General features: G+C 41.6%; 1 protein-coding gene across 1 annotated transcript; it reads right to left on the reverse strand.

The window, feature by feature from the left end:
* Positions 1–10,629: 10,629 nt before the first annotated feature.
* LOC117248171 (olfactory receptor 4B13-like) lies at positions 10,630–11,565 on the reverse strand. The gene has a single exon (XM_033612948.2). The coding sequence runs from the start codon at positions 11,563–11,565 to the stop codon at positions 10,630–10,632; it is 936 nt and encodes a 311-aa protein (XP_033468839.1).

Below are 11,565 nucleotides of genomic sequence, written 5' to 3' on the forward strand. Positions count from 1 at the left end.
TTGATTTACTTAATATATTTAAATACAACTCATCAGTCAACACATTAATAAAATAACTATGCTTTTATTCTGAAGGTCAAATATGTTTCCTGTGTTTTCCTGTCTCTATGCGTTCAACTTGACGCAGCAGATTCCTGATGCACAACAGGAAGTTCATTCCACGCACTTCTGTAAGACAGACAGGCGTCGCCAGTAATAGGGACATTTTATTTTGTAGGGGATTTTATTTTCCTGTTTGTCATATGGTTTTTCCTACACAGTGTTTTTTTCCTGCTGTCATGTGTTCATCCACTCATCAGGATTACCTGTCTGCAGTGGTGAAATAAAACAAAGTACATTTACTCAAGTACCATACTTAAATATTTAGTAGTTGCACCTCAACCGAGCATTTACATTTTATGCTACTTTATACTTCTACTCTGATAGATCTCTGAGGGAATATTGTACTTTTTATTCCACTACATTTATTTGGTATACTTAGCTAATATGTTCCATTTTCATCCACTTATCTAGGGACGGGTCGCGGGGGCAGCAGGCCAAGTAAAGCACCCCAGACATCCCTCTCCCCAGCAACGCTTCCCAGCTCCTCCTGGGGGACCCCAAGGTGTTCCCAGGCCAGATGAGATATGTAATCCCTCCAGCGTGTTCTGGGTCTGCCCCGGGGCCTCCTACCAGTGGGACATACCTGGAACACCTCTAGCAGGAGGAGCCCAGGAGGATCCTGATCAGAAGTCTGAACCACCTCAACTGACCCCTTTCGATGTGAGGGAGCAGCGGCTCTACTCCGAGCTCCTTCCGGATGTCCGAGCTCCTCCCCCTATCTCTAAGGCTGAGCCCAGACACCCCACAGAGGAAACTCATTTTGGCCGCTTGTATCTGTGACCTCATTCTTCCGGTCACTACCCAGAGCTCATGACCACAGGTGAGGGTTGGGACGTACATGGACCAGTAAATCGAAAGCTCTTGATTTAATAGTTTGCCGATTCAGATAATTAATACAAACAATAATAATCAAATAAATGATGATGTGTTCTTACAGATGAAACTACCCAGCAGTATATAAAGTCATTAAAATGAGCTCCACCTTTACCTTGTATACTGGGACGAGGACAGTACTCCATTTAAATGACCTAGTCGAGCTACAACTGTACCTTGACTAAGCTGTGCATGTAAACGCACTGACTGATTTACAAATGGTCATTTTGTGGCCGAAGTGTTCCTAAAAGTTAAAGTTCTGAGTATTTCCTCCACTTTGCCATGATTCCATGGAGATTCTGTATAATAGTACTGTGAAATTCTAAAAATAAAAGGTACAGTTGCACTATTATTTTTCATGAAAAATCAAAGGTAACACTAAATTGATAAACAGGACATTATGTTTATAAATGTTAAGGGTTGTTACTGTAATTGAAGCACTCTCTGACACAAGAATTACCTTTGGGATAAATAAAGTTCTATTGAATTGAATTGCTGCCTTAACCCGTCGAACTTTGGATACTTTTATGCAAACAAATGATCTTTTATGCAGTTGCTAATTCTTTGCACTTCATATCTACAACTGGTCAAATATTAGTCAATGCATCCAGCTCCACTGAGTCACAACCCTTTGTTCTTTCAGCGTCTATAAATCCACTAACAGTCATGTCCGGGCAGAAACTGCTCAGATGCAAATCGAGCTGAGGGCTTTTCGTCTTATTTGGCCATGAGCTGCTCTGAATCACTTCTACAATGAAGTGTGCACTAAAGAATGTGTGGCAGGACTCCCATGAGATCCACAGGAGGGGGGAGGTTAGTGTTTGTATATCTATGTGTGTGTGTGTGTGTGTGTGTGTGTGTGTGTGTGGAGGGAGGGGGGCAGACGGGGAGGTGTAATAAATGTAGATGCTGTAAGGCATCAAGATAAACATGTACGGCTGGTTAACATGCCATTATAACGATGTGCGTGTGTGTGTGTTACAGAGAGAAATGCTTGCATGCCTGTGTATTTGTGTAAGACAGAGAGAGCGATGGTGTAATAGACGTTGTGTAAGGCATAGCTATTCAGATTACGTACCATGTAGAGCACAGATGCATGTAAGCCTTATTTCCATGCTGTGTAAAGCCCAGTGCCTTTTGTGTGTGCAAAGCTCTTGTATGTCTATCTTTGTGAGGACCAGTTTGAGTTTGACACTGTGTGAGTGAAGACTAGGTTTGCAGCGATTTACCGGTTTCAAGGTATAGCGTGATATAAAAGTTGATGGTTATAATGTGTTTATTTGCTTATTTACAATATTGAAAGAAAAAACTGGAACTGGACGTTGAATCTCCCCTTTATTTTAGTTATTTTCCAAGAGGAGACTTTTTACACAGATGAAAGATACATCCTATGAATGCGCCAGGACACATCATCAGTGATTTGACCTGGGATCATTAGGTATTTCGGGTCTTTCAACAAATCCCACCCTCATCCAGGCGACTTGACCAAAGTTGATCAGACTCCGGCCTGTGTCCCAGCAGCATTTGGCCATAGATCTGCCCTCTTGATCCAAAGCGCCCTTGTGGCTTTTTATGCAGCTTCAGTTGCAGCTTTACTCGCCTTCCTCCTTGCCTCCCAGTGATGCTTAGCAGTGTTAACGCCTTGCAGAGTAATGTCTGCAGCCCCCCTCCAGAGGCTCACAGCGAGATCGCCAGCCTTGCCCCCTGCACTGTTCCACAAGCCCCTGGTACTTGGCGCACATCCTCTTGTTGGCCCCTTCCATTTGCTCTTCCTAGGGTACTGTGTGCTCTAGCATGATCAGTTGCTTGGTGGAGTCTAAGACAATGATTATGTTGGTGTTATCCTGACTGGGAACAGTTTCCAGTCATTGGCGGTGGTGAGGAGGCCAGACCCTGCTCTGGGTTATATGTGGGGCTTCTCTCTGGCTTTGAGGAACTTGGTTGTCTTTGGCTTGCGGTGGCTCTTGTGTAAAAACTTCCATTCACAAAATGGTTTCAAGTTTCAATTATAGTTTTGTTCAACCAAAAATAACCCCTCTGTTTTCATTCCTTTAAGGGTCATTCTATTTGCTAATATTATAAATTCTGGAATACTGTGATACCCTGAATCCACAATATTTCTGAGACAGTTACAGTACCATGAAAAACTCATACCATTGCAACACTAGTGAGGACATTCAAAGGGTTGTTTAGATTACGAGTTGGGGTTCACCCTTTAAATATGATGCTTAAACCTGCATTAATTCTTTTTTTGTCCACTTACAGTACAGGCCAAAAGTTTGGACACACCTTCTCATTCAATGCGTTTTCTTTATTTTCATGACTATTTACATTGTAGATTCTCACTGAAGGCATCAAAACTATGAATGAACACATGTGGAGTTATGTACTTAACAAAAAAAGGTGAAATAACTGAAAACATGTTTTATATTCTAGTTTCTTCAAAATAGCCACCCTTTGCTCTGATTACTGCTTTGCACACTCTTGGCATTCTCTCGATGAGCTTCAAGAGGTAGTCACCTGAAATGGTTTCCACTTGACAGGTGTGCCTTATCAGGGTTAATTAGTGGAATTTCTTGCTTTATCAATGGGGTTGGGACCATCAGTTGTGTTGTGCAGAAGTCAGGTTAATACACAGCCGACAGCCCTATTGGACAACTGTTAAAATTCATATTATGGCAAGAACCAATCAGCTAACTAAAGAAAAACCAGTGGCCATCATTACTTTAAGAAATGAAGGTCAGTCAGTCCGGAAAATTGCAAAAACTTTAAATGTGTCCCCAAGTGGAGTCGCAAAAACCATCAAGCGCTACAACGAAACTGGCACACATGAGGACCGACCCAGGAAAGGAAGACCAAGAATCACCTCTGCTTCTGAGGATAAGTTCATCCGAGTCACCAGCCTCAGAAGTGGCAAGTTAACAGCAGCTCAGATCAGAGACCAGATGAATGCCACACAGCATTCTAGCAGCAGACCCATCTCTAGAACAACTGTTAAGAGGAGACTGCGCCAATCAGGCCTTCATGGTCAAATAGCTGCTAGGAAACCACTGCTAAGGAGAGGCAACAAGCAGAAGAGATTTGTTTGGGCCAAGAAACACAAGGAATGGACATTAGACCAGTGGAAATCTGTGCTTTGGTCTGATGAGTCCAAATTTGAGATCTTTGGTTCCAACCGCCGTGTCTTTGTGAGACGCAGAAAAGGTGAACGGATGGATTCCACATGCCTGGTTCCCACTGTGAAGCATGGAGGAGGAGGTGTGATGGTGTGGGGGTGTTTTGCTGGTGACACTGTTGGGGATTTATTCAAAATTGAAGGCACACTGAACCAGCATGGCTACCACAGCATCCTGCAGCGACATGCCATCCCATCCGGTTTGCGTTTAGTTGGACGATCATTTATTTTTCAACAGGACAATGACCCCAAACACACCTCCAGGCTGTGTAAGGGCTATTTGACCAAGAAGGAGAGTGATGGAGTGCTGCGGCAGATGACCTGGCCTCCACAGTCACCGGACCTGAACCCAATCGAGATGGTTTGGGATGAGCTGGACCGCAGAGTGAAGGCAAAGGGGCCAACAAGTGCTAAACACCTCTGGGAACTCCTTCAAGACTGTTGGAAAACCATTTCAGGTGACTACCTCTTGAAGCTCATGGAGAGAATGCCAAGAGTGTGCAAAGCAGTAATTAGAGCAAAGGGTGGCTATTTTGAAGAAACTAGAATATAAAACATGTTTTCAGTTATTTCACCTTTTTTTGTTAAGTACATAACTCCACATGTGTTCATTCATAGTTTTGATGCCTTCAGTGAGAATCTACAATGTAAATAGTCATGAAAATAAAGAAAACGCATTGAATGAGAAGGTGTGTCCAAACTTTTGGCCTGTACTGTATTTTAAGCAGAAACAAGTTATGAATCTTTTCAGTTGACATGTTGGACTTGTTAGCAAGCTGTTGCTTATTTTCACCTTCAAGTTACATGTCAGTCCAATATTCTCTCTTTGTTAGCTCTGTTTTTGGTCTCTACCAGCTCCTGGGGGAAATAGCTGTCTCTTCAGCTGCTAAATGCTCCACTATGTTGCTAACCCCTAAACCTAAATTTAAAGCTGCCCACCTAGGCTTTAAAGTTAGGGTTAGGGGGTAGGAAATGGATATCAGCGGGGTTTCTCTCAAGTATAGCAGTACAGAAGTGTGTGTGTGTTTCTTGTTCAGGCTGTGGACATTAATTCTGTCCGCCTCCAAACAAATGTGAAACAGCAGATGGGAAACAGTGAAGGTGAAATGTTTTATTGGTAGAACTTTATCTTACATGGCTGGTTACAGAGGCGTTCCACTCAATGTAGAAATGACTCAACAAAATCAATATATAACGACCTCTCTACATGTACCTGTCCTGGCTTTCTAAATAGTAAATGTACTACACTTGTATAGCACCTTTCTAGACTTTCAACCACTCAAGAACTTTTACACTATGTCGCATTCACCCATTCACACACTGGTGGCTGAGGCTACCATACATGATGCCACCTGCTACTCACTAACCATTCACACACTCTAACACACTGATGGAACAGCCATCGGGAGCGACTTGCCCAAAGATGCTTTGGCATGTGTACTGAAGAGGCTGGGGACCACTGATTTTCCGATTGGTGGACGACCTGCTCTACCTCTGAGCCAAAGCCGCCCCTTTCGACAACTGCCTATCAAGGGTTGACCATCACAATAACTTGGGTGAGTTGCAGACACACAAGGTAAAAACTGTGACTAATGGTCACTAAAAAACATTGACACGTAATATACTGCAGTTGAATAGATTTTAAGCACTAGCATCTGAGCATCAGCAGACAGGATGAAATCATTTTACCGACCAGAAAACTGCAGCAAGACCACAAGAAAACACCATCACGTTTAAGTTCAGTCATAAAACTGAACATCAGATCTCAGGTTTCATTTTCACCACTGTGAGGTTATGTTTTACTTCCTTTAGTGTTGATAACAATTATCAAGGGAACAATTATTGTTCCCTTCATTTCTCATCATAGATACATTACAGTTATTAATGTTCAACTGTTTCTGGTTAATTGCAGCATAATTTATTTTGTAGAAAGCACATTCACACACTTTAAATGGCTACATCTGCTTCACTGACCTCTCAGGGGGTTCATTCACCAAGCCTGTCACAGACTGCAGGATCACACAGAAACCACTAGATGGCAGAACAAGCAAGCAGTTGTTGGTGGATGCATTCCCTCTGTAAACTCTTTGACTTGGCACACACCCCCATCAGAAGAGCTGCAGTGCAGTGATGATGTATTCAAAACAAAGTGGACAATCACTGTAGTTTGTTGGAAGGAGCAGGTTAACTGAAGTTTCAGATTGTCTGGATGCATTTGCTCAGTAAAAGTGGGAAGAATTACCAACCGGGAAAAGCGGGTAACTGCCCCCAAAAGGCACAACATTAATTTGATTAAAAGTCCATTTGTTGTGTAATATGCAGGATAATCTAAACTAAAATAAGGGCCTTAAAGTAGCCCCACACTCACAGTTTGCCATAAGTGGACGTAGAAACAATTGACCTATGGCTAAGTCCCGCCCTCAAACTCAATGAGCCAATCACAGTGTGTGTAGCTATTCCCATACACTCGGACATTCTCTGCCTGGACGTCCATTGAAATGCATCACAGAAAGTCAGTTTTGTTCGGTTTTATGAGCTTTTTCGGAGATTTGAAGTTTAAAAATGGTCAAACAGTGTGCATGGGGTACATGCAACTCTGACACAAGGTATCCTGAGAGGCTGGGCGACAAGGTGTATTTTTTACACTTTAAACCACATCTCAACCGAGAAAAGTGTCTTCTTTGGATAAAGTTGTGTGGTAACGTTAGACCACAACATCAACTCAACGTGAATAAGATTAAAGGGCCAGTGTGTAATATTTGGCATGGTTTATTGTCAATGGTTTATTGTCAATCTGAATCTGAATCTGAATATTCTACCCATTAATATGTTTACACAAGTGTATAATCGCTATAAAATAAAATTCTTTTGGTTTTCGTAGCCTTGTAATTATGCTTTTATATATATATATATATATATATAGCAAGGGCCTTGCTTTAGAGAGGTTGCCATCTTGCGCCGCCATGTATGTACGGCAGACCGAGCGGACAATCCAGCCAGCCAGAGAACGCGTTTCGCGTGTATAAATGAACCAACGAAGACAGCGGAAGGAAGGAAGAAGGAGGAGGAAACAGCAGAGAGTGTTAGTAGTTCGTCGATAGAGAGTAGTGAAAAGTTTTTTTAGTTATAAAGTTTGTGAATGGACCACACTTACCACGCAACAGGAGAGAATGAACCCGAACCGTCATCTGCGAGGAAAAGAAGACGCAACTTCACTCCTTGTGATGCACTCTCTGCGGCGCTTTCCCTCCTGGTGATATATCTCCCCAACGATGGTAGCAGTAGCACCGAATCCCATTCTGTGCATTCAGCCTCTGTTCTCGCCTGCTCAGCATCAAACACATGGAGTTCCTCATCTGTATGCTCCGGCTCAAACAGGTATGGCTGTGGGTCTGTGTCCGCTACAAGAAACTCTTCAAAATCACGTTCAAAGTCGTCCATTGCAGCTACTATAGTCCGGAGATATTGCTAGGCTAAATAAACAGCTGAGCTCTGTTTACAGGCTACGCTGTCAGTCAGTGTGCGGGCTGGAGATTGGTGGAGCAGAGAGGGGAGGGGGTGCCCACTCAGAATGGTAAACGAGTATGTGTGTATGAAGTTTGTCTGTTACGCTAGAAGAGTCAGAGTTTGGGACGGAGTCTTTTACCCCCCTGGAGTGTTACCAGAGTTTTTGGAGTGCTCAAATAAACTGGCCTTTTTCCCGAACGCTCCTCTGGTCTCCTGCTTGTGAGGGATTCATTACAATATCGTAACATGGTTTAGATTTATAAATAAATATTCACCTCATCGCTAGATTGACCTACTCCTGAAAAACTCATGCGCAAGGCTTTTTGTCCCTGCGAGGCCACCGTCATTTACCCGACGGGAGGGGTGAGCGAGTGAGCCCTGCAATCTAGAATTTGACCACTGATGTCACTGTTTTCAACCCATTTTACACACTGGCCCTTTAACAATGATGTCTACATCTGTTCTAAGGTAAGTCAATATTGTGTTTGAGGCAACATATTGTCACTTTGCTGGAAAGAAATATAAAGTTAAATTTAACATCTCTAGCTAACGTTAGCTAAAGTTAGCCTAACGTTAGCTCCTAGCTGCGTTGTTCATCATGTCACCTTGTTTGCTGGGAGTTCATTAGCCTATTTTGGTCTAGTTTTGTACTTTGGTGATCGTACATCATTGTTAGCTGTTGTCCAAAGGGCTCTAGTTAAGCTAACGTTAACTTCTGGAGCTTAGCTTCATTAACTTATCTGTAATGGCAGAGATAACAAAGGTTGGCAAACGTTATGCTGAATGATTCAGTGTAAATACTGTAGCACCAAACTAACAGAGAGACACTCTTGGTAAAGATGGTAAAAAGGCCGTTATCCTTTTCTCATATTCTGAGCCAAAAACCTTAACTTTAGTGGCACTTTAACTTGTTGTCTTTGATGGCGACGGCAACGAGATGCGGTTCACAAGCGTACACTGTGACCTGTAAATTTTGGCTTGTAATTTAAGCTTTTCATCGACCTTCCCAACAATAAAATGATGAATATATCCCTCCAATGCGTAGTTTAGGCCCTTTTGGTTACTTCTCAATGACATCTGATCGTTATGTCCCCAAAAATCATCAATTGCCTCCTGCGAAATGCCGTGTACTGTGACACCTGCCATAGCGCCGGTCACTGAATGTTGATAGTTTGGGCGTGGCTTAGCCATAGGTCAATTGTCACCTATTGCTTGAACAGTGCCCTGATATTGCTTGACAATACTGGAAATAAGGGGTGTCCCTCAGTGTAATTTCGAGTTAAAATAAAGCTTGAATTAATGAATATCTGCCCTACACCTCAAAGCAATATGAAGTTCAAAATATGTATAAAACTACAGCCTAGAGGCTTTTTAAATACAAAGTTGTCATAGACAGAAATTTCACAGACACCTTTTTAAAGTTACTTTTACTGTAATTAAAGGTTCAGTCACAAGACATTAAATTAATTGAGAAATTGTGCATAGAAACAATAAAGATTGTGCAATAAAGCAAAATGTGTAAAGTGAACAGTAAAATTCCTTCTGTCAATATATAACAAAGAATGCAAAAATAAACGTTTTAATAAAACTCAATCTTGTATTTCTTAGTACAGCACCCCCTTCAGTTAATATATAACAAAGCATGAAAAAAATAAACTTTTAAAATAAAAATAAAACTCTTATGTCCCAGTACAGCACCCCCTTTAGTTCCCTGCGTTTTCTAGAAGTTCAAGTAGTTTTCTATAACGGTATTATTTTTCAGTTCATTGTGCTCCTTCTAGTTTGTTTTCTGGTGTTATTTTTCAGTTCATTGTGCTCTTGTTTGCTCTTGGGGTTCTCATCATGCCCTCTAAAGGAAGACGGGCTTCAGTCTGAGCGGCCTTTTTCCGTGTGGTCCCAGTGCTTGACGTGTCTCAGTTTATTAGCGTGCAACCTTGTTTTTGGACGGTAAACAGTGCAGAGGACCAAAACTGCAGGACCAAAGTGCAGGGGACATATCCCTGTGTAAACTGACTGCAGACCTGCATTTAAAGTTCTCTGTGTGATTTATCCTGGCTTCATGTGAGTGAAGAAAAAGTCTGCCAGACACACGGGGGCACTAGGCTAATTTATACAATGTAAAATGCCATAGGTTTGTGCTAATAGCATGTTGTGTTTGTGGGGAAAATGTTTCCAGCAGAAGACAAGTGTTTTGTCTGTGAATCTTGTGAGTTATAATGAACCAGCCAACTTGTGTACTTGTGATACTGTTTCTATTAAACCATGTTGTTAATGTGTGTTTTGAATCAGTCAAACTTTACAGGACAGTGAGTTGTTTTGAGACCCCACTGCAGTGCAGCACTGATTTGAAATAAATCAATCAAATAGTCAAGATCAGAAAGTACATTTATTTGCATTTATTTGATTCCCAATCAAGGCACTGGGTTAAGAACTGCTTCACCTTGTTAATATGGACTTTAAAACTGAATCTGAAATACAAAATGGCAGAATTTGAAACATGTGATTAATCATAAGTAACTATTGAAATTCAGTGATTAATCACAATAGAAAATAATTTGACAGCTTTAATTAATGCATACACATAACATATACTATCATATACCAATATCATTATTATTTATATTTATTGTTATAGTTGTTATTACTGTGCATCTCAGTCTCCCTCTCTCAGTTGCTCTTCCTGAGGAGCTTTTTTTTTTTTTAATCTGCAGTGAGACAGAGGGATGTCTTATTTTGTAAAGCCCTCTGATACAAATTGTGATTTGTGATATTGGGCTTTATAAATAAAACTGAATCGACTTATTCTACTTAATATGAAAGGGGTGGCAGTTATTTGCTTGACATATATTTGGATTTGTCGGAAATAAATGTGAAGAAATTAAATTGGAGTTACTATATTTTAGAGGCACATTACAGAAACAACAGAGAATTAAAGCTTCATTCACATCAGTCTCTGCCTGTTGGGTTTGGGATTATGCAGCAGGAATCGTTTTGTGTATCTTAAGAAATCTGAAAATCACATTTCTGATCTGAGGCAGACTCAGGCCGTAGATTAGAGGGTCATTAATGGGGGGAATGATGACAAGCTCCATAGATAATACAGCAACAACAACAGGGTTCACATTAATCCCAATACGACTCAGCAAAAGCTCAAAGAATAAAGAGAAAAAATAGTTTATAAATGAGACTATGTGAGGCAGGCAGGTTTGTAACGCCTTTCCTCTGAACTCAGATGAGCTTCTCCTGCAAACAAGCAGGATGCGCAGGTACGTGAACAGGATAAAGAACAGGGGGATGACAGAGGTCATTATGGTAAACACAGATCCTACTACACGGTTCATAGTTGTGTCCACACAGGAGAGCTGAACCACGGAGCAGAAAAGCCTGTGCACTTTATCTCCACACAGAGGCAGTCGTACAGTAAGATAGACACAGAAGCCAACAGCAAATGCAGGATAGAGCACGACAAAAAGAACAAGATATGTCACCGTCCTCAAGGTCATTTTACTGTGATAGTGTAAGGGCTGGCAAATAGCCACAAATCTGTCATAGGCCATGACGCCGAGAATCATTGGCTCACATGCTGCATAGCTGTAAATAACATGTAACTGAATGAAACAAAATGGACGTGAGATCAAGTGAGTGTCAGACAGAATGTCCATCAGAAACCTGGGGAAGAAGCCGGCTGAGCCGTACAGAGAGTTACAAGACAGACTGCAGATGAAAATGAACATGGGCTGATGCAGAGACTTGTGTAGGCAGACTGTGACAACAATGACAATGTTAGCAGAGATTATAGTCATGTAGACCAACAGACACAGACTGAAGAACAGATATCTGAGGGGCCCATAGTCTGCAAACAGAGTGAGCTGAAAGTAAAAAGGATTCAGGCTGCTGTTGCACATCAT

This window comes from Epinephelus lanceolatus, chromosome 14 (genome assembly GCF_041903045.1).
Source record: "Epinephelus lanceolatus isolate andai-2023 chromosome 14, ASM4190304v1, whole genome shotgun sequence".
NCBI classification, from domain to species: Eukaryota; Metazoa; Chordata; class Actinopteri; order Perciformes; family Serranidae; genus Epinephelus; species Epinephelus lanceolatus.

Excerpts from the sequence above, each read along its gene's own strand:
- LOC117248171 (XM_033612948.2), bottom strand. The coding sequence starts at position 11,565 with ATGATGTGCAACAGCAGCCTGAATCCTTTTTACTTTCAGCTCACTCTG.